General features: G+C 45.5%; 1 protein-coding gene across 8 annotated transcripts in view; it reads right to left on the bottom strand.

The window, feature by feature from the left end:
- Nucleotides 1-25,008, bottom strand: part of DYSF (dysferlin) — a 680,318-nt gene that overhangs the window by 230,051 nt on the left and 425,259 nt on the right. For all 8 annotated transcript variants that reach the window (XM_073649582.1, XM_073649538.1, XM_073649547.1 and 5 more), the window contains 3 exons: nucleotides 20,301-20,456; nucleotides 14,646-14,777; nucleotides 13,062-13,228 (listed from right to left, as the gene is read on the bottom strand). In XM_073649582.1, coding sequence (XP_073505683.1) covers nucleotides 13,062-13,228; nucleotides 14,646-14,777; nucleotides 20,301-20,456 — 455 coding nt within the window. The remainder of the gene's footprint in view (nucleotides 1-13,061; nucleotides 13,229-14,645; nucleotides 14,778-20,300; nucleotides 20,457-25,008) is intronic.

Genomic DNA, 25,008 nt, shown 5'->3' on the forward strand with positions numbered 1-25,008 from the left:
GGAGTGTGAGGATGGAGATGTACACCATAGGAGTGTGAGGATGGAGATGTACACCATAGGAGTGTGAGGAGGAGATGTACACCATAGGAGTGTGAGGAGGAGATGTACACCATAGGAGTGTGAGGATGGAGATGTACACCATAGGAGTGTGAGGATGGAGATATACACCATAGGAGTGTGAGGATGGAGATGTACACCATAGGAGTGTGAGGATGGAGATGTACACCATAGGAGTGTGAGGATGGAGATATACACCATAGGAGTGTGAGGATGGAGATGTACACCATAGGAGTGTGAGGATGGAGATGTACACCATAGGAGTGTGAGGATGGAGATGTACACCATAGGAGTGTGAGGAGGAGGAGATATACACCATAGGAGTGTGAGGATGGAGATGTACACCATAGGAGTGTGAGGATGGAGATGTACACCATAGGAGTGTGAGGATGGAGATGTACACCATAGGAGTGTGAGGATGGAGATGTACACCATAGGAGTGTGAGGATGGAGATGTACACCATAGGAGTGTGAGGATGGAGATATACACCATAGGATTGTGAGGATGGAGATATACACCATAGGAGTGTGAGGATGGAGATGTACACCATAGGAGTGTGATGATGGAGATGTACACCATAGGAGTGTGAGGATGGAGATGTACACCATAGGAGTGTGAGGAGGAGGAGATATACACCATAGGAGTGTGAGGATGGAGATGTACACCATAGGAGTGTGAGGATGGAGATGTACACCATAGGAGTGTGAGGATGGAGATATACACCATAGGAGTGTGATGATGGAGATGTACACCATAGGAGTGTGAGGATGGAGATGTACACCATAGGAGTGTGAGGATGGAGATGTACACCATAGGAGTGTGAGGATGGAGATGTACACCATAGGAGTGTGAGGATGGAGATGTACACCATAGGAGTGTGAGGATGGAGATATACACCATAGGATTGTGAGGATGGAGATATACACCATAGGGGTGTGAGGATGGAGATGTACACCATAGGAGTGTGATGATGGAGATGTACACCATAGGAGTGTGAGGATGGAGATGTACACCATAGGAGTGTGAGGATGGAGATGTACACCATAGGAGTGTGAGGAGGAGATGTACACCATAGGAGTGTGAGGATGGAGATGTACACCATAGGAGTGTGAGGATGGAGATGTACACCATAGGAGTGTGAGGATGGAGATGTACACCATAGGAGTGTGAGGAGGAGATGTACACCATAGGAGTGTGAGGATGGAGATGTACACCATAGGAGTGTGAGGATGGAGATGTACACCATAGGAGTGTGAGGATGGAGATGTACACCATAGGAGTGTGAGGATGGAGATGTACACCATAGGAGTGTGAGGATGGAGATGTACACCATAGGAGTGTGAGGATGGAGATGTACACCATAGGAGTGTGAGGAGGAGGAGATATACACCATAGGAGTGTGAGGATGGAGATGTACACCATAGGAGTGTGAGGATGGAGATGTACACCATAGGAGTGTGAGGATGAGGAGATGTACACCATAGGAGTGTGAGGATGGAGATGTACACCATAGGAGTGTGAGGATGGAGATGTACACCATAGGAGTGTGAGGATGGAGATATACACCATAGGAGTGTGAGGATGGAGATGTACACCATAGGAGTGTGAGGATGGAGATGTTCACCATAGGAGTGTGAGGATGGAGATGTACACCATAGGAGTGTGAGGAGGAGGAGATGTACAGCATAGGAGTGTGAGGAGGAGATGTACACCATAGGAGTGTGAGGAGGAGATGTACACCATAGGAGTGTGAGGATGGAGATGTACACCATAGGAGTGTGAGGATGGAGATGTACACCATAGGAGTGTGAGGATGGAGATGTACACCATAGGAGTGTGAGGATGGAGATGTACACCATAGGAGTGTGAGGATGGATATGTTCACCATAGGAGTGTGAGGATGGAGATGTACACCATAGGAGTGTGAGGATGGAGATGTACACCATAGGAGTGTGAGGGTGGAGATGTACACCATAGGAGTGTGAGGATGGAGATGTACACCATAGGAGAGTGAGGATGGAGATGTACACCATAGCAGTGTGAGGATGGAGATATACACCATAGCAGTGTGAGGATGGAGATATACACCATAGCAGTGTGAGGATGGGGAGATGTACACCATAGGAGTGTGAGGATGGGGAGATGTACACCATAGGAGTGTGAGGATGGAGATATACACCATAGCAGTGTGAGGATGGGGAGATGTACACCATAGGAGTGTGAGGGTGGAGATGTACACCATAGGAGTGTGAGGATGGAGATGTACACCATAGGAGAGTGAGGATGGAGATGTACACCATAGGAGAGTGAGGATGGAGATGTACACCATAGGAGTGTAAGGATGGAGATGTACACCATAGGGGTGTGAGGAGGAGGAGATGTACACCATAGGAGTGTGAGGATGGAGATGTACACCATAGGAGTGTGAGGATGGAGATGTACACCATAGGAGTGTGAGGATGGAGATGTACATCATAGGAGTGTGAGGATGGAGATGTACACCATAGGAGTGTAAGGATGGAGATGTACACCATAGGGGTGTGAGGAGGAGGAGATGTACACCATAGGAGTGTGAGGATGGAGATGTACACCATAGGAGTGTGAGGATGGAGATGTACACCATAGGAGTGTGAGGATGGAGATGTACATCATAGGAGTGTGAGGATGGAGATGTACACCATAAAAGTGTGAGGATGGGGAGATGTACACCATAGGAGTGTGAGGATGGAGATGTACATCATAGGAGTGTGAGGATGGAGATGTACACCATAGGAGTGTGAGGATGGAGATGTACACCATAGGAGTGTGAGGATGGAGATGTACACCATAGGAGTGTGAGGATGGAGATGTACACCATAGGAGTGTGAGGATGGAGATGTACACCATAGGAGTGTGAGGATGGAGATGTACACCATAGGAGTGTGAGTATGGAGATGTACACCATAGGAGTGTGAGGATGGAGATGTACACCATAAAAGTGTGAGGATGGGGAGATGTACACCATAGGAGTGTGAGTATGGAGATGTACACCATAGGAGTGTGAGGAGGAGATGTACAACATAAAAGTGTGAGGATGGGGAGATGTACACCATAGGAGTGTGAGGATGGAGATGTTCACCATAGGAGTGTGAGGATGGAGATGTACACCATAGGAGTGTGAGGATGGAGATGTTCACCATAGGAGTGTGAGGATGGAGATGTACACCATAGAAGTGTGAGAATGGAGATGTACACCATAGGAGTGTGAGGATGGAGATGTACACCATAGGAGTGTGAGGATGGAGATGTACACCATAGGAGTGTGAGGATGGAGATGTACACCATAGGAGTGTGAGGATGGAGATGTACACCATAGGAGTGTGATGATGGAGATGTACACCATAGGAGTGTGAGGATGGAGATGTACACCATAGGAGTGTGAGGAGGAGATGTACACCATAGGAGTGTGAGGATGGAGATGTACACCATAGGAGTGTGAGGATGGAGATGTACACCATAGGAGTGTGAGGATGGAGATGTTCAACATAGGAGTGTGAGGATGGAGATGTACACCATAGGAGTGTGAGGATGGAGATGTACACCATAGGAGTGTGAGGATGGAGATGTACACCATAGGAGTGTGAGGATGGAGATATACACCATAGCAGTGTGAGGATGGAGATGCTCAACATAGGAGTGTGAGGATGGGGAGATGTACACCATAGGAGTGTGAGGATGGGGAGATGTACACCATAGGAGTGTGAGGATGGGGAGATATACACCATAGGAGTGTGAGGATGGAGATGTACACCATAGGAGTGTGAGGATGGAGATATACACCATAGGAGTGTGAGGATGAGGAGATATACACCATAGGAGTGTGAGGATGAGGAGATATACACCATAGGAGTGTGAGGATGGAGATGTACACCATAGGAGTGTGAGGATGGAGATATACACCATAGGAGTGTGAGGATGGAGATGTACACCATAGCAGTGTGAGGATGGAGATGTTCAACATAGGAGTGTGAGGATGGGGAGATGTACACCATAGGAGTGTGAGGATGGGGAGATGTACACCATAGGAGTGTGAGGATGGGGAGATATACACCATAGGAGTGTGAGGATGGAGATGTACACCATAGGAGTGTGAGGATGGAGATATACACCATAGGAGTGTGAGGATGGGGAGATGTACACCATAGGAGTGTGAGGATGAGGAGATATACACCATAGGAGTGTGAGGATGGAGATGTACACCATAGGAGTGTGAGGATGGAGATATACACCATAGGAGTGTGAGGATGGAGATGTACACCATAGGAGTGTGAGGATGGATATGTACACCATAGGAGTGTGAGGATGGAGATGTACACCATAGGAGTGTGAGGATGGAGATGTTCAACATAGGAGTGTGAGGATGGGGAGATGTACACCATAGGAGTGTGAGGATGGGGAGATGTACACCATAGGAGTGTGAGGATGGAGATGTACACCATAGGAGTGTGAGGATGGAGATGTACACCATAGGAGTGTGAGGATGGAGATGTACACCATAGGAGTGTGAGGATGGAGATGTACACCATAGGAGTGTGAGGATGAGCAGATATACACCATAGGAGTGTGAGGATGGAGATGTACACCATAGGAGTGTGAGGATGGAGATGTACACCATAGGAGTGTGAGGATGGAGATGTACACCATAGGAGTGTGAGGATGGAGATGTACACCATAGGAGTGTGAGGATGGAGATGTACACCATAGGAGTGTGAGGATGGAGATGTACACCATAGGAGTGTGAGGAGGAGATGTACACCATAGGAGTGTGAGGATGGAGATGTACACCATAGGAGTGTGAGGATGGAGATGTACACCATAGGAGTGTGAGGATGGAGATGTACACCATAGGAGTGTGAGGATGGAGATGTACACCATAGGAGTGTGAGGATGGAGATGTACACCATAGGAGTGTGAGGATGGAGATGTACACCATAGGAGTGTGAGGATGGAGATGTACACCATAGGAGTGTGAGGATGGAGATGTACACCATAAGAGTGTGAGGATGGAGATGTACACCATAAGAGTGTGAGGATGGAGATGTACACCATAGGAGTGTGAGGATGGATATGTACACCATAGGAGTGTGAGGATGGAGATATACACCATAGGAGTGTGAGGATGGAGATGTACACCATAGGAGTGTGAGGATGGAGATGTTCAACATAGGAGTGTGAGGATGGGGAGATGTACACCATAGGAGTGTGAGGATGGGGAGATGTACACCATAGGAGTGTGAGGATGGGGAGATGTACACCATAGGAGTGTGAGGATGGAGATGTACACCATAGGAGTGTGAGGATGGAGATGTACACCATAGGGGTGTGAGGATGGAGATGTACACCATAGGAGTGTGAGGATGGAGATGTACACCATAGGGGTGTGAGGATGGAGATGTACACCATAGGAGTGTGAGGAGGAGATGTACACCATAGGAGTGTGAGGATGGAGATGTACATCATAGGGGTGTGAGGATGGAGATGTACACCATAGGAGTGTGAGGATGCAGATGTACACCATAGGAGTGTGAGGATGGAGATGTACACCATAGGAGAGTGAGGATGGAGATGTACACCATAGGAGTGTGAGGAGGAGATGTACACCATAGGAGTGTGAGGATGGAGATGTACACCATAGGAGTGTGAGGATGGAGATGTACACCATAGGAGTGTGAGGAGGAGATGTACACCATAGGAGTGTGAGGATGGAGATGTACACCATAGGAGTGTGAGGGTGGAGATGTACACCATAGGAGAGTGAGGATGGAGATGTACACCATAGGAGTGTGAGGAGGAGATGTACACCATAGGAGTGTGAGGATGGAGATGTACACCATAGGAGTGTGAGGGTGGAGATGTACACCATAGGAGTGTGAGGGTGGAGATGTACACCATAGGAGTGTGAGGATGGAGATGTACACCATAGGAGTGTGAGGATGGAGATGTACACCATAGGAGTGTGAGGATGGAGATGTACACCATAGGAGTGTGAGGATGGAGATGTACACCATAGGAGTGTGAGGATGGAGATGTACACCATAGGAGTGTGAGGATGGAGATGTACACCATAGGAGAGTGAGGATGGAGATGTACACCATAGGAGTGTGAGGAGGAGATGTACACCATAGGAGTGTGAGGATGGAGATGTACACCATAGGAGTGTGAGGATGGAGATGTACACCATAGGAGTGTGAGGAGGAGATGTACACCATAGGAGTGTGAGGGTGGAGATGTACACCATAGGAGTGTGAGGATGGAGTTGTACACCATAGGAGTGTGAGGGTGGAGATGTACACCATAGGAGAGTGAGGATGGAGATGTACACCATAGGAGTGTGAGGAGGAGATGTACACCATAGGAGTGTGAGGATGGAGATGTACACCATAGGAGTGTGAGGGTGGAGATGTACACCATAGGAGTGTGAGGGTGGAGATGTACACCATAGGAGTGTGAGGATGGAGATGTACACCATAGGAGTGTGAGGATGGAGATGTACACCATAGGAGTGTGAGGATGGAGATGTACACCATAGGAGTGTGAGGATGGAGATGTACACCATAGGAGTGTGAGGATGGAGATGTACACCATAGGAGTGTGAGGATGGAGATGTACACCATAGGAGAGTGAGGATGGAGATGTACACCATAGGAGTGTGAGGAGGAGATGTACACCATAGGAGTGTGAGGATGGAGATGTACACCATAGGAGTGTGAGGATGGAGATGTACACCATAGGAGTGTGAGGAGGAGATGTACACCATAGGAGTGTGAGGGTGGAGATGTACACCATAGGAGTGTGAGGATGGAGTTGTACACCATAGGAGTGTGAGGATGGAGATGTACACCATAGGAGTGTGAGGATGGAGATGTACACCATAGGAGTGTGAGGATGGAGATGTACACCATAGGAGTGTGAGGAGGAGATGTACACCATAGGAGTGTGAGGATGGAGATGTACACCATAGGAGTGTGAGGAGGAGGAGATATACACCATAGGAGTGTGAGGATGGAGATGTACACCATAGGAGTGTGAGGATGGAGATGTACACCATAGGAGTGTGAGGAGGAGGAGAAATACACCATAGGAGTGTGAGGATGGGGAGATGTACACCATAGGAGTGTGAGGATGGAGATGTACACCATAGGAGTGTGAGGATGGGGAGATGTACACCATAGGAGTGTGAGGATGGAGATGTACAACATAGGAGTGTGAGGATGGAGATGTACACCATAGGAGTGTGAGGAGGAGATGTACACCATAGGAGTGTGAGGAGGAGATGTACACCATAGGAGTGTGAGGAGGAGGAGATATACACCATAGGAGTGTGAGGATGGAGATGTACACCATAGGAGTGTGAGGAGGAGGAGATATACACCATAGGAGTGTGAGGATGGAGATGTACACCATAGGAGTGTGAGGAGGAGGAGAAATACACCATAGGAGTTTGAGGATGGAGATGTACACCATAGGAGTGTGAGGAGGAGATGTACACCATAGGAGTGTGAGGAGGAGATGTACACCATAGGAGTGTGAGGATGGAGATGTACACCATAGGAGTGTGAGGATGGAGATGTACACCATAGGGGTGTGAGGATGGAGATGTACACCATAGGAGTGTGAGGAGGAGGAGATATACACCATAGGAGTGTGAGGAGGAGGAGATATACACCATAGGAGTGTGAGGATGGAGATGTACACCATAGGAGTGTGAGGAGGAGGAGATATACACCATAGGAGTGTGAGGAGGAGGAGATATACACCATAGGAGTGTGAGGATGGAGATGTACACCATAGGAGTGTGAGGAGGAGGAGATATACACCATAGGAGTGTGAGGAGGAGATGTACACCATAGGAGTGTGAGGAGGAGGAGATATACACCATAGGAGTGTGAGGATGGAGATGTACACCATAGGAGTGTGAGGATGGGGAGATGTACACCATAGGAGTGTGAGGATGGAGATAAACACCATAGGAGTGTGAGGATGGAGATGTACACCATAGGAGTGTGAGGAGGAGATGTACACCATAGGAGTGTGAGGAGGAGATGTACACCATAGGAGTGTGAGGATGGAGATGTGCACCATAGGAGTGTGAGGATGGAGATGTACACCATAGGAGTGTGAGGAGGAGGAGATGTACACCATAGGAGTGTGAGGATGGAGATGTACACCATAGGAGTGTGAGGATGGAGATGTACACCATAGGGGTGTGAGGATGGAGATGTACACCATAGGAGTGTGAGGATGGAGATGTACACCATAGGAGTGTGAGGATGGAGATGTACACCATAGGAGTGTGAGGAGGAGGAGATATACACCATAGGAGTGTGAGGAGGAGATGTACACCATAGGAGTGTGAGGAGGAGGAGATATACACCATAGGAGTGTGAGGATGGAGATGTACACCATAGGAGTGTGAGGATGGGGAGATGTACACCATAGGAGTGTGAGGATGGAGATAAACACCATAGGAGTGTGAGGATGGAGATGTACACCATAGGAGTGTGAGGAGGAGATGTACACCATAGGAGTGTGAGGATGGAGATGTACACCATAGGAGTGTGAGGAGGAGATGTACACCATAGGAGTGTGAGGATGGAGATGTACACCATAGGAGTGTGAGGATGGAGATGTACACCATAGGGGTGTGAGGATGGAGATGTACACCATAGGAGTGTGAGGATGGAGATGTACACCATAGGAGTGTGAGGATGGAGATGTACACCATAGGGGTGTGAGGATGGAGATGTACACCATAGGAGTGTGAGGAGGAGATGTACACCATAGGAGTGTGAGGAGGAGATGTACACCATAGGAGTGTGAGGATGGAGATGTACACCATAGGAGTGTGAGGATGGAGATGTACACCATAGGGGTGTGAGGATGGAGATGTACAGCATAGGAGTGTGAGGATGGAGATGTACACCATAGGAGTGTGAGGATGGAGATGTACACCATAGGAGTGTGAGGATGGAGATGTACACCATAGGGGTGTGAGGATGGAGATGTACAGCATAGCAGTGTGAGGATGGAGATGTACACCATAGGAGTGTGAGGAGGAGATGTACACCATAGGAGTGTGAGGATGGAGATGTACACCATAGGAGTGTGAGGATGGAGATGTACACCATAGGGGTGTGAGGATGGAGATGTACACCATAGGAGTGTGAGGATGGAGATGTACACCATAGGAGTGTGAGGATGGAGATGTACACCATAGGAGTGTGAGGATAGAGATGTACACCATAGGAGTGTGAGGAGGAGGAGATGTACACCATAGGAGTGTGAGGATGGAGATATACACCATAGGAGTGTGAGGATGGAGATGTACACCATAGGAGTGTGAGGATGGAGATGTACACCATAGGAGTGTGAGGATGGAGATGTACACCATAGGAGTGTGAGGATGGAGATGTACACCATAGGAGTGTGAGGATGGGGAGATGTACACCATAGGAGTGTGAGGATGGGGAGATGTACACCATAGGAGTGTGAGGATGGATATGTACACCATAGGAGTGTGAGGATGGGGAGATGTACACCATAGGAGTGTGAGGATGGAGATGTACACCATAGGAGTGTGAGGATGGAGATGTACACCATAGGAGTGTGAGGATGGAGATGTTCACCATAGGAGTGTGAGGATGGAGATGTTCACCATAGGAGTGTGAGGATGGGGAGATGTACACCATAGGAGTGTGAGGATGGGGAGATGTACACCATAGCAGTGTGAGGATGGGGAGATGTACACCATAGGAGTGTGAGGATGAGGAGATGTACACCATAGGAGTGTGAGGAGGAGGAGATGTACACCATAGGAGTGTGAGGATGGAGATATACACCATAGGAGTGTGAGGATGGAGATGTACACCATAGGAGTGTGAGGATGGAGATGTACACCATAGGAGTGTGAGGATGGAGATGTACACCATAGGAGTGTGAGGATGGAGATGTACACCATAGGAGTGTGAGGATGGAGATGTACACCATAGGAGTGTGAGGATGGAGATGTACACCATAGGAGTGTGAGGATGGAGATGTACACCATAGGAGTGTGAGGATGGAGATGTACACCATAGGAGTGTGAGGATGGGGAGATGTACACCATAGGAGTGTGAGGATGGAGATGTACACCATAGGAGTGTGAGGATGGAGATGTACACCATAGCAGTGTGAGGATGGGGAGATGTACACCATAGGAGTGTGAGGATGGAGATGTACACCATAGGAGTGTGAGGATGGAGATGTACACCATAGGAGTGTGAGGATGGAGATGTACACCATAGCAGTGTGAGGATGGGGAGATGTACACCATAGGAGTGTGAGGATGGAGATGTACACCATAGGAGTGTGAGGATGGAGATGTACACCATAGGAGTGTGAAGAGGAGGAGATGTACACCATAGGAGTGTGAGGATGGAGATGTACACCATAGGAGTGTGAGGAGGAGGAGATGTACACCATAGGAGTGTGAGGATGGAGATGTACACCATAGGAGTGTGAGGATGGGGAGATGTACACCATAGGAGTGTGAGGATGGAGATGTACACCATAGGAGTGTGAGGATGGAGATATACACCATAGGAGTGTGAGGATGGAGATGTACACCATAGGAGTGTGAGGATGGAGATGTACACCATAGGAGTGTGAGGATGGAGATGTACACCATAGCAGTGTGAGGATGGGGAGATGTACACCATAGGAGTGTGAGGATGGAGATGTACACCATAGGAGTGTGAGGATGGAGATGTTCACCATAGGAGTGTGAGGATGGAGATGTTCACCATAGGAGTGTGAGGATGGAGATGTACACCATAGGAGTGTGAGGATGGAGATGTACACCATAGGAGTGTCAGGAGGAGGAGATGTACACCATAGGAGTGTGAGGATGGAGATGTACACCATAGGAGTGTGAGGATGGAGATGTACACCATAGGAGTGTGAGGATGGAGATGTACACCATAGGAGTGTGAGGATGGAGATGTACACCATAGGAGTGTGAGGATGGAGATGTACACCATAGGAGTGTGAGGATGGAGATGTACACCATAGGAGTGTGAGGATGGAGATGTACACCATAGGAGTGTGAAGAGGAGGAGATGTACACCATAGGAGTGTGAGGAGGAGGAGATGTACACCATAGGAGTGTGAGGATGGAGATGTACACCATAGGAGTGTGAGGATGGGGAGATGTACACCATAGGAGTGTGAGGATGGGGAGATGTACACCATAGCAGTGTGAGGATGGAGATGTACACCATAGGAGTGTCAGGAGGAGGAGATGTACACCATAGGAGTGTGAGGATGGAGATGTACACCATAGGAGTGTGAGGAGGAGGAGATGTACACCATAGGAGTGTGAGGAGGAGGAGATGTATACTGACATAGAAAATATTAAGATTCCTAAAGCCACTAGCTAGGATGCATTCACCCCCCTCCTCCTCTCTCACACAGAATGCAGTACTAGACAAGAGCTGGCAATCTAAGCTGCCTTGAAATAGAACTACCCAGTTGACAGAGGAAATTGCATATAGCCAGGGGGTGCGGAAGCCAATTAAGATATGATCAGTTAAGCATTCAAGTTCCCTTTGAAGCCAAAGCTCCCTGGTGTGAACAAACTATTTTATCCAGGATACCTATTGTGCCATCCAGGATGAACTGTTGGTGCTCCCAGGATGAAGCTCCTATAATGAAAGAACTTCCCCCAGACTTTATGTCGCCGAAGAGATGGGACATACATTTTCAGCTTCAGGGCTGCCAGGGGAAGAATATGCATATTTTTTCGTAACTGTAAAACCTGCCTATAAGCCCCCAAATCAATCGTAGAACGATAACTGACAACAGCCATGTCATGTTTATTATCTAAGGAGAGGTAAAATCTCCAAAAAAATATGGCGGCCATCTCAAACTTCTGCGGCTGAAATGAAGATATTGTTAATGTGGGGAATTTCATAAAATCCTGAAAGGCTGAGAACATCCCACGTGAGGTCATCAAGGGGAGGTGTGGGTGTAACTCAAGTGCTGATAAGAAAAACAAGGCGAATTATGATCTGGGTTCCTATAGAGAGATACACATCGGTGTATGTATGATACCCGTTCACTGGACATTTCCAATCGAATCGCTTTCCTTCGCTAAGCTGACTCATCTCTGTGAGGGGTATAGTAAGTTTTTTTTCGTTATTCCTTTTTATTTCATGTAATTGTATATGCTGTATTGTTTTGTCCCCTTTGTAAAATCTTTTCTATATTTTTTTTACAAACACTGCTTATCATTCTGGATTAAATATAAAATTTAATAGTTTTGTTCCTTTTGTTCTGAAAACCGCACCCCGAAGCTATACGCTACCAGAAATCAGGCGTCCAGTGAGCCTGTATAAAAACACGACGGGTGATGGCAGCTAATAATCTTTCTTGGGTAATTGTAGAGCTAGCAGTGACCATACAGGGGGTCTATACATACAGTGGGTACGGAAAGTATTCAGACCCCTTTAAATTTTTCACTCTTTGTTTCATTGCAGCCATTTGGTTAAATTCTAAAAAAGTTCGTTTTTTTCTCATTAAAGTAATGAAATATCACATGGTCATAAGTATTCAGACCCTTTGCTCAGACACTCATATTTCAGTCCCATGCTGTCCATTTCCTTGTGATCCTCCTTGAGATGGTTCTACTCCTTCATTGGAGTCCAGCTGTGTTTAATTAAACTGATAGGACTTGATTTGGAAAGGCGCACACCTGTCTATATAAGACCTCACAGCTCACAGGGCATGTCAGACCAAATGAGAATCATGAGCTCAAAGGAACTGCCCAAGGAGCTCAGAGACAGAATTGTGGCAAGGCACAGATCTGGCACCAAAACTGGCTAATCCAAAAAAGAGCTGCAGATCCCGGGATTACAGATTACTGGTCCTGAGTATCAATCTCTAGATATAATATGACATTGAGAAGCAGTTTACAATCCGAACTCACGTCTTCTCTGGGCTGATGAACCAGTCTCCAGCCCACATCCATCCACTGGAGGGCTTGAAACTTTCTTTTGGAAGCTTGATCTTCCCTGTCACGTCCGAGTACTTGGGATATGTCAGCCCGGTGGTTCCCCAGTTGCCCACTAATGCCAGCTTGGTCTGGTTCTCATACTGTAAGACAAAGGATGCTGTCAGCCTCAGTAGGTGTGACCCATAGTGATAAGTGATGATGATACACCATTTCTTCTAACCTCTTGTAGTCAATGCTCAACTAGGTATAAAAGATTACAAAAAGCTTCGAAGGAAAACCAACAAGTCATTACAGATTTACCATCCATTAAAAGGAAACACCCTGAAAAGTCTTTCCGATGCACCATCTCCAAGGAGGAGTGGAGAAGATTGATATATAGGTGTGTATCAAAAACAAATCAGAATAACGTGAAATCATTGGTTGAAATCTGTCATGACTCTGAGCTCAGGAGTCCAGTGGAGTCAGGTCCGCCCACCGGACTCCTAAACTCAGAATGAGCAGAAAGTTTCAATCAAAAAGTTTCAAGCTATAAAAAAAAACTTTTTCCAACAAATCTGTACATCAATCTGCTCAGCTTCTCCTGCTCTATATAACCTGCTGCTGGTAGATCAGGGAGGATTTTCATGGTGACATGTTCCCTTCATAAAATTTTTTTTAAAAAAAGTTAATATTGGAATAATATTGGAATAATGGAAAAGTCATGAATCAATGAATATGTGTTATTATAATGTTAGCGTATTGCATAGAAAGGAGTCAATTAGATGAGACTAACGATAAAAGGGACAGGATGGGGTAAATTGAGTAGAGTAGGTTACATAAAGGTAAAAAGCAATGGCCATAGTTCCGAGAAGGATAAAAAATGTGGAATTGGATGGAGAAAAGCCGGGTGTACACGGGCAGATTTCTACCGATAATGAGGGTCACTAGATGATATAACCAGGCACGCTTTTAGGGCCTTTTTACATGGGTCAAAGCAAATTGTGCCGGGGACTAATGATCATCTATAGGATTTTTCTGTTACCATATAGTTACTATATTGTTGGCAGAACATCCCCGGTCAACAACAAGTGCGGTACTGCCAACAACGATGATTTTAGTGCCGGCAGAAACAATCAAATCAGCTGAGGAATGAGTATTCAGGATCATGATGAGCGATTGCCTAACGTTGGCCCAAAGGAAAGAGACTTTAGATACTTTAGACCGGTAGGAAAGGATATAGGATAGAACAGGATATTACAGGATAGGAAAGGTCAAGAAAGGATTGGAAAGAATAAAATGGGATAGGATAAAAAAGAATCACACACAAAAGGACTGGATGTCTGGGGCTGGATGGAATAAGAAGCAATCTTACAGAATGGATTACATAGGATTGGATAAGAGGTGATGGGATATGATAAAAAGGATAATATAGGATAGGGTCGGATGAGATTGACCTGAATGGGTAAGGTCAAGAGTAGATGAGAGGGACAACATGGCCAAACACATGATGAAAATGACCAACAATGTGTGAACAATAAGAGCAATTTATAAGGAGATGGGATAGTACTGGAACTTTACCGATTCTGCAAACACGGAGAGTTTTCCCTGAGCGTACTGATTGAATTCTTTCTGGTCCACGGACAGCCCGAACCACAGCTGCACCCGGACCTGTCCTGGCATTTTTGCTCCTTTATTTCCTTCTTGTGGAAACTGAAAAAAAATGATATTATATAATCAATAATTCAAAGGAAAAAAAATTAAAATTTTGCCATTTTGTTCTCATCTACATTTAAAACAGTTCAAAAACTTTTTTGAAACAAGAATGAAAGGGGTTGTCCAATAATTTAGATTACTCCCCCAATGTATCCCCCTGGGGCCCCTAAGGATTTTTGCAATTAACGTACGTTGCAGATACTGCCTGTGAGCGGCGCTATCACTGGTCGCTCACAGACATCACGTGACCCCCGGCTGCGGCCGGCTCTGACATCCGCTGATGTCACGACAAGTGCTGGCAGCATCCGGGGGTCTCTGTCTTCCGCTTTCCACGGTGGATGCCAGGCTGTGGGAGGGGTTACCCCCCGCGTTACACCCGGCATCCACCGCGCGCTCTGCCTCTCCCCATTCATTGCGAGGTGGATGCTGGGTGTGACGCAGGGGGTAACCCCGTCCACAATCTAGCAGCCACCGCAGGGACCCCTGCGCTGAGTCACGCCTCACTTGTTGTGATGTCAGCGCAGGGTCACGTGATGCCTGTGAGTGTCCAGCTATAGCGCCACTCACAGGCAGTATCAGCAACGTAAGCTAATTACAAAATTCCTTAAGGGCTCCGGGGGGATACATTGGGGGGTAATATAAAGTACTGGACAACTTCTTGAAATTATGCTCCTTTGACCAAACCAAACCAGCTGAGAACTCATAAGCACCATAAAAAGGAGACACCAGGACCCCTTAAAGTTAGAAAGCACCATTAGAAGGAGACATCTAGACACCCCTTAGTTAGAAAGCATCATAAGGAGACATCTAGACACCCCTTAGTTAGAAAGCATCATAAGGAGACATCTAGACCTCCCTTAGTTAGAAAGCATCATAAGGAGACATCCAGACCTCCCTTAGTTAGAAAGCATCATAAGGAGACATCTAGACCTCCCTTAGTTAGAAAGCATCATAAGCAGACATCCAGACCTCCCTTAGTTAGAAAGCATCATAAGGAGACATCTAGACCTCCCTTAGTTAGAAAGCATCATAAGGAGACATCTAGACCTCCCTTAGTTAGAAAGCATCATAAGGAGACATCCAGACCTCCCTTAGTTAGAAAGCATCATAAGGAGACATCTAGACCTCCCTTAGTTAGAAAGCATCATAAGGAGACATCCAGACCTCCCTTAGTTAGAAAGCATCATAAGGAGACATCTAGACCTCCCTTAGTTAGAAAGCATCATAAGGAGACATCCAGACCTCCCTTAGTTAGAAAGCATCATAAGGAGACATCTAGACCTCCCTTAGTTAGAAAGCATCATAAGGAGACATCCAGACCTCCCTTAGTTAGAAAGCATCATCAGCAGACATCTAGACCTCCCTTAGTTAGAAAGCATCATAAGGAGACATCTAGACCCCCCTTAGTTAGAAAGCATCATAAGGAGACATCTAGACCTCCCTTAGTTAGAAATCATCATAAGGAGACATTTAGACCTCCCTTAGCTAGAAATCATCATAAGGAGACATCTAGACCCCCCTTAGTTAGAAAGCATCATAAGGAGACATTTAGACCTCCCTTAGTTAGAAAGCATCATAAGGAGACATCTAGACCTCCCTTAGTTAGAAAGCATTATAAGCAGACATCTAGACCTCCCTTAGTTAGAAAGCATCATAAGGAGACATCTAGACCCCCCTTAGTTAGAAAGCATCATAAGGAGACATCTAGACCTCCCTTAGTTAGAAATCATCATAAGGAGACATTTAGACCTCCCTTAGCTAGAAATCATCATAAGGAGACATCTAGACCTCCCTTAGTTAGAAATCATCATAAGGAGACATTTAGACCCCCCTTAGTTAGAAAGCATCATAAGGAGACATCTAGACCTCCCTTAGTTAGAAAGCATCATAAAGAGACATCTAGACCTCCCTTAGTTAGAAAGCATCATAAGCAGACATCTAGACCTCCCTTAGTTAGAAAGCATCATAAGGAGACATTTAGACCCCCCTTAGTTAGAAAGCATCATAAGGAGACATCTAGACCTCCCTTAGTTAGAAAGCATCATAAGGAGACATCTAGACCTCCCTTAGTTAGAAAGCATCATAAGGAGACATTTAGACCTCCCTTAGTTAGAAAGCATCATAAGGAGACATCTAGACCTCCCTTAGTTAGAAATCATCATAAGGAGACATCTAGACCTCCCTTAGCTAGAAATCATCATAAGGAGACATCTAGACCTCCCTTAGTTAGAAAGCATCATAAGGAGACATTTAGACCTCCCTTAGTTAGAAATCATCATAAGGAGACATTTAGACCTCCCTTAGTTAGAAAGCATCATAAGGAGACATCTAGACCTCCCTTAGTTAGAAAGCATCATAAGGAGACATCTAGACCTCCCTTAGCTAGAAATCATCATAAGGAGACATCTAGACCTCCCTTAGTTAGAAAGCATCATAAGGAGACATCTAGACCTCCCTTAGTTAGAAAGCATCATAAGGAGACATCTAGACCTCCCTTAGTTAGAAATCATCATAAGGAGACATCTAGACCTCCCTTAGCTAGAAATCATCATAAGCAGATATCTAGACCTCCCTTAGTTAGAAAGCATCATAAGGAGACATCTAGACCTCCCTTAGTTAGAAAGCATCATAAGGAGACATCTAGACCCCCCTTAGTTAGAAAGCATCATAAGGAGACATCTAGACCTCCCTTAGTTAGAAAGCATCATAAGGAGACATTTAGACCTCCCTTAGTTAGAAAGCATCATAAGGAGACATCTAGACCTCCCTTAGTTAGAAATCATCATAAGGAGACATCTAGACCTCCCTTAGCTAGAAATCATCATAAGGAGACATCTAGACCTCCCTTAGTTAGAAAGCATCATAAGCAGATATCTAGACCTCCCTTAGTTAGAAAGCATCATAAGGAGACATCTAGACCTCCCTTAGCTAGAAATCATCATAAGGAGACATCTAGACCTCCCTTAGTTAGAAAGCATCATAAGGAGACATCTAGACCTCCCTTAGTTAGAAAGCATCATAAGGAGACATCTAGACCTCCCTTAGTTAGAAATCATCATAAGGAGACATCTAGACCTCCCTTAGCTAGAAATCATCATAAGGAGACATCTAGACCTCCCTTAGTTAGAAAGCATCATAAGGAGACATCTAGACCTCCCTTAGTTAGAAAGCATCATAAGGAGACATCTAGACCTCCCTTAGTTAGAAATCATCATAAGGAGACATCTAGACCTCCCTTAGTTAGAAAGCATCATAAGGAGACATCTAGACCTCCCTTAGTTAGAAAGCATCATAAGGAGACATTTAGACCTCCCTTAGTTAGAAAGCATCATAAGGAGACATCTAGACCTCCCTTAGTTAGAAAGCATCATAAGGAGACATCTAGACCTCCCTTAGTTAGAAAGCATCATAAGCAGATATCTAGACCTCCCTTAGTTAGAAAGCATCATAAGGAGACATCTAGACCTCCCTTAGTTAGAAAGCATCATAAGGAGACATTTAGACCTCCCTTAGTTAGAAAGCATCATAAGGAGACATCTAGACCTCCCTTAGTTAGAAAGCATCATAAGGAGACATTTAGACCTCCCTTAGTTAGAAAGCATCATAAGGAGACATCTAGACCTCCCTTAGTTAGAAATCATCATAAGGAGACATCTAGACCTCCCTTAGTTAGAAAGCATCATAAGGAGACATCTAGACCTCCCTTAGTTAGAAATCATCATAAGGAGACATCTAGACCTCCCTTAGCTAGAAATCATCATAAGGAGACATCTAGACCTCCCTTAGTTAGAAAGCATCATAAGGAGACATCTAGACCTCCCTTAGTTAGAAAGCATCATAAGGAGACATTTAGACCTCCCTTAGTTAGAAAGCATCATAAGGAGACATCTAGACCTCCCTTAGCTAGAAATCATCATAAGGAGACATCTAGACCTCCCTTAGTTAGAAAGCATCATAAGGAGACATCTAGACCTCCCTTAGTTAGAAAGCATCATAAGGAGACATCTAGACCTCCCTTAGTTAGAAATCATCATAAGGAGACATCTAGACCTCCCTTAGCTAGAAATCATCATAAGCAGACATCTAGACCTCCCTTAGTTAGAAAGCATCATAAGGAGACATCTAGACCTCCCTTAGTTAGAAAGCACCATAAGGAGACATCTAGACCTCCCTTAGTTAGAAAGCATCATAAGGAGACATTTAGACCTCCCTTAGTTAGAAAGCATCATAAGGAGACATCTAGACCTCCCTTAGTTAGAAAGCATCATAAGGAGACATCTAGACCTCCCTTAGTTAGAAAGCACCATAAGGAGACATCTAGACCTCCCTTAGTTAGAAAGCATCATAAGGAGACATCTAGACCTCCCTTAGTTAGAAAGCATCATAAGGAGACATCTAGACCTCCCTTAGTTAGAAAGCATCATAAGCAGATATCTAGACCTCCCTTAGTTAGAAAGCATCATAAGGAGACATTTAGACCTCCCTTAGTTAGAAAGCATCATAAGGAGACATCTAGACCTCCCTTAGTTAGAAAGCATCATAAGGAGACATCTAGACCTCCCTTAGTTAGAAAGCATCATAAGGAGACATCTAGACCTCCCTTAGTTAGAAAGCATCATAAGGAGACATCTAGACCTCCCTTAGTTAGAAAGCATCATAAGGAGACATCTAGACCTCCCTTAGTTAGAAAGCATCATAAGGAGACATCTAGACCTCCCTTAGTTAGAAAGCATCATAAGGAGACATCTAGACCTCCCTTAGTTAGAAAGCATCATAAGGAGACATCTAGACCTCCCTTAGTTAGAAAGCATCATAAGGAGACAGGTGATATTCCAATCAAGACTTCTTTTATTCTGCCATATACCAAGGACGACGTTTCGACCTATGTCAGGTCTTTTGTCAAGGGGCAGAGACCTGACATAGGTCGAAAGGTTGTCCTTGGTATATGGCAGAATAAAAGAAGTCTTGCTTGTGATATCATCTGTTTGGACAATATCTGCTACTTTTTCAGCCCCCATTAATAGAGGTCAATGACAAACGAAGAGTTGGTCTTTTTGGAACATCAGAAGAGGCAGTAACTTGAGTTTGGGCCTGAATTATGCAGAGAGTAGACATGTGAGATGGAGGTGTCACCGGCCCAGCGGCAGTAGACTACTCTAGCTTGACAACTTAATAATATCACATAATATTTGTCTATTATATGTGTGAACATCTCTCCAAATGGGGATTGGGAATGGAAAATCGAGTCAGCCAAGAACGATGATACAGCTGCACAATAGTAACATGCTGGAGAGAATAAAGTAAGCCATCCGACTTGTAAAAGAGTAACCTAATTATGAAATAATAGAATTGTGTTCTTGGCCGAATTCCACTAATTCGATGAACATTCCAAAAATATTCTGCTCGGATTCTGATTCCGATTTCTGTCATGATGAATCAAGTCTATAGTCAAATCACGGTGGACCCCAGCCAATTACCTTAGTAGCAAAGAAACTTGCACTAATAGAAACGAAAACATACTTTAAGAAATATTGTCTGAAGTTTTCCGCAGTGCTTGCCGCAACACTTGGCCCCGTTCCTGGAGTAAAGGACTTGATGGGCCGGTATTCTGTAATAAGCCACACGCTTGTCTCCTTGTAACATCCAAATCACTATATCTGGCAAGCTGTTCTGTGGCTGAAATAAAAAAATACAGAATCACAAAATATTAGTGAACCTTTCCAACAAATACATAAAAGAATACAGCTGAAAATTGGAAAATTATGGAAAAGAAGAAACCACAATGCAGACAGGCATCATTAACATTTAGTATTATCTGCAGAGGGCTTCTTGCCAATGATGGAAAAGATGGGAGAGGCCAAAGAACTGGCTGCCCGGACTTCTGTCGTCTTCATCTAAGACTTTACCGATGACCACACTTGGCAGAGATTAAGAGACCACCTACTCGTAACCCAACACTTGATCTTCAACCGAAGTTGAAAGATACTAGAAACCGCTGATGCTGAGTTGAACGTTCAACGATCTTCAGGACACGCAATTATACTTGTCTCAATGACCTGGTCCTACCACAAAAAATGCCACAAGTGGGTGGAATTGGCAAGGGATGACTGTGAAGAATACTGTTTCTTTAGGAAATAATATCATAGAGAACTCTATTTCTAAGCAGAAAGTCATCAAAGTTTTGGTAACTTCAAAACTTCTATAAAAATCTTCATGGTCTATTCTGGGCGACTCGGTCTATTTATGTGGTGAGAAGATGGCAGGAACCTGGATTCATCTCAACCCTAGCACTCCGCTACGACTTAATCACCAAGAATTCCATCTCTCGACTGCAGTGAAATACGCTTTAAATTGCTCTTCTCAGCAGAAGATGACATTAATATATTTTCTTTATTTTTTGACCTTTTTTTTTTTGCAGATTATTAAATGTGACTTTGCCCCAGGATTAATCATACAAAAATACAGCTCTCCACACCGCTGGTAGGATGGATAATGGTGAAGCTACTGACAGGAGTCATGGATGTGCAAAAACATAATGGATCAAAAAAGCTTTATTTCATAAGGCTTTGCCCCATGCAGATGTGGGAACCTGGAAGTTGGAAAATAGAGCTCCCCCCACCTACATCTTAAGCATCCAAGACATTCAGCCAAGGACCATGACACCCAACTTTAATCAAGGAGTAATGTGTGTGTAGTGAGATTAAGCACAAAGAGAAGAGTCCTATTTTGTGATTTGTTGGTATGTCGATGTGAATAGTGAAAAATGAGTAATCAGATATCTCTGTGTACTTTGCTATCATGCCTTTTAGCCATAGAGGGCTGGCTTATGTAATGAAATGAACAGTCAGCCAGTCCTGGGTGCCGGAACTTTCTTTCCTCTAACTTTTAAGCATGCATTGTACTTGCCATGGTCCAATAACTTTCCTACCTGAACTAAAAACCCGTATCTCAGTTATGCCTGTATGCAGTCTGAGAGAGAGGAGAGACAAAGACTCGCAACCTCTTACTGTACAGAAGCAGAGCCCTCCTCCTCACTTCCTATACAGTGACAAAGACCAGCCCCCATTTACTATAGAGGGACAAAAAAACACCCAAACTTCATGTAGAGAGTTAAAGACCCACCCTCACATCCTACAGAAACACAAAGAACTACTCCTACATCATAAAGAGAGACAAAGACCCACCCTCACATCCTACAGAAACACAAAGAACTACTCCTACATCATAAAGAGAGACAAAGACCCACCCTCACATCCTACAGAAACACAAAGAACTACTCCTACATCATAAAGAGAGACAAAGACCCACCCTCACATCCTACAGAAAGACAAAGACCCACCCTCACATCCTAGAGAAAGACAAAGACCTACTCCTACATCATATAGAGAGACAAAGACCTGCCCCCACTTCTTGTAGAGAGACAAAGACCTGCATCCACTTCATGTAGAGAGTTAGTCTCACCCCCACTTCTCATAGAGACAAAGACCTTCCCCCACTTCTTGTAGAGAGTTAAAGACCTTCCCCCACTTCTTGTAGAGTTAAAGACCCGCCCCCACTTCTTGTAGAGAGACAAAGACCAGCCCCTACTTCCTAGAGAGAGTCAAAGACCTGAATCCACTTCTTGTAGAGAGACAAAGACCTTCCCCCACTTCTTGTAGAATTAAAGACCTGCCCCCACTTCTTGTAGAGAGACAAAGACCTGCCCCCACTTCTTGTAGAGAGTTAAAGACCTGCCCCCACTTCTTGTAGAGAGTTAAAGACCGGACCCCACTTCTTGTAGAGAGACAAAGACCGGACCCCACTTCTTGTAGAGAGACAAAGACCCACCCTCACATCCTACAGAAAGACAAAGACCCACCCTCACATCCTAGAGAAAGACAAAGACCTACTCCTACATCATATAGAGAGACAAAGACCTGCCCCCACTTCTTGTAGAGAGACAAAGACCTGCATCCACTTCATGTAGAGAGTTAGTCTCACCCCCACTTCTCATAGAGACAAAGACCTTCCCCCACTTCTTGTAGAGAGTTAAAGACCTTCCCCCACTTCTTGTAGAGTTAAAGACCCGCCCCCACTTCTTGTAGAGAGACAAAGACCAGCCCCTACTTCCTAGAGAGAGTCAAAGACCTGAATCCACTTCTTGTAGAGAGACAAAGACCTTCCCCCACTTCTTGTAGAATTAAAGACCTGCCCCCACTTCTTGTAGAGAGACAAAGACCTGCCCCCACTTCTTGTAGAGAGTTAAAGACCTGCCCCCACTTCTTGTAGAGAGTTAAAGACCGGACCCCACTTCTTGTAGAGAGACAAAGACCGGACCCCACTTCTTGTAGAGAGACAAAGACCTGCCCCCACTTCTTGTAGAGAGACAAAGACCAGCCCCCACTTCTTGTAGAGAGACAAAGACCTGCCCCTACTTCCTAGAGAGAGTCAAAGACCTGAATCCACTTCTTGTAGAGAGACAAAGACCTTCCCCCACTTCTTGTAGAGAGACAAAGACCCGACCCCGCTTCTTGTAGAGAGACAAAGACCCGCCCCCACTTCTTGTTGAGAGACAAAGACCCGCCCCCACTTCTTGTAGAGAGTTACAGACCTGCCTCCACTTCTTGTAGAGAGACAAAGACCTGCCCCCACTTCTTGTAGAGAGACAAAGACCTTCCCCCACTTCTTGTAGAGTTAAAGACCTGCCCCCACTTCTTGTAGAGAGACAAAGACCCGCCCCCACTTCTTGTAGAGAGACAAAGACCTGACCCCACTTTTTGTAGAGAGTTAAAGACCTGCCCCCACTTCTTGTAGAGAGTTAAAGACCTGCTCCCACTTCTTATAGAGAGTTATACACCTGCCCCCACTTCTTGTAGAGAGACAAAGACCCGCCCCCACTTCTTGTAGAGAGACAAAAACCCACCCCCACTTCTTGTAGAGAGACAAAGACCCTCCCCCACTTCTTGTAGACAGACAAAGACCCGCCCCCACTTCTTGTAGAGAGTTAAAGACCTGCCCCCACTTCTTGTAGAGTTAAAGACCCGCCCCCACTTCTTGTAGAGAGAAAGACCCGCTCCCACTTCTTGTAGAGAGACAAAGACCTGCCCCTACTTCCTAGAGAGAGTCAAAGACCTGAATCCACTTCTTGTAGAGAGTTAAAGACCCACCCCCACTTCTTGTAGAGTTAAAGACCTTCCCCCACTTCTTGTAGAGTTAAAGACCTGCCCCCACTTCTTGTAGAGAGACAAAGACCTGCCCCCACTTCTTGCAGAGTTAAAGACCCACCCCCACTTCTTGTAGAGAGACAAAGACCCGCCCCCACTTCTTGTAGAGAGACAAAGACCCGCCTCCACTTCTTGTAGAGAGACAAAGACCCGCCCCCACTTCTTGTAGAGAGACAAAGACCTGCCCCCACTTCTTGTAGAGAGACAAAGACCCGCCCCCACTTCTTGGAGAGAGACAAAGACCCGCCCCCACTTCTTGTAGAGAGACAAAGACCTGCCCCCACTTCCTAGAGAGAGTCAAAGACCTTCCTACATTTTTTATAGCGTTGAAGACCCACCCCCATTTTCTAAAAGCGACAAAGACACACCCACAATTCCGGTAGAGAAACAAAAACCCTCCCACTTCCTCCAGAGAAAAAGACCCACTCATATTTCCTATAGAGAGACATAGACCATCTCCACATCCTATAGTTAGACTAAGACCCTGCCCACTTCCTACAGAGAGACATAGACCCTCACCACTTCCTGTAGAGACATAGACCTGCCCACTTCTTGTAGAAAGACAAAGAGCTACACACTTACTGTAGAAAGACATATACCCTGCCCACTTTTTGTATGAGACAAAACCCTACTTCCTGTAGGGAGACACAACCCCACCCCACTTCTTGTAGGAAGACAATACTCCTCACCTCCTGTAGAGAGACATAGACCCCCCCACACTTCCTGTAGAGAGAGATAGAATCACTCCCATTTCCTGTAGAGAGACATAGACCCCCCCACTTCCTGTAGGGAGACATAGACCATCCCCACTTCCTGTAGGGAGATATAGACCCTCCCCACTTCCTGTAGGGAGACATAGACCATCCCCACTTCCTGTAGGGAGACATAGACCCTCCCCACTTCCTGTAGGGAGATATAGACCCTCCCCACTTCCTGTAGGGAGACATAGACCATCCCCACTTCCTGTAGGGAGACATAGACCCTCCACAATTCCTGCAGGGAGATATAGACCCTCCCCACTTCCT

This window comes from Phyllobates terribilis, unplaced genomic scaffold (assembly GCF_046119375.1).
Source record: "Phyllobates terribilis strain yellow unplaced genomic scaffold, ASM4611937v1 Scaffold_1__5_contigs__length_1240528914, whole genome shotgun sequence".
In the NCBI taxonomy this organism is placed as follows: Eukaryota; Metazoa; Chordata; class Amphibia; order Anura; family Dendrobatidae; genus Phyllobates; species Phyllobates terribilis.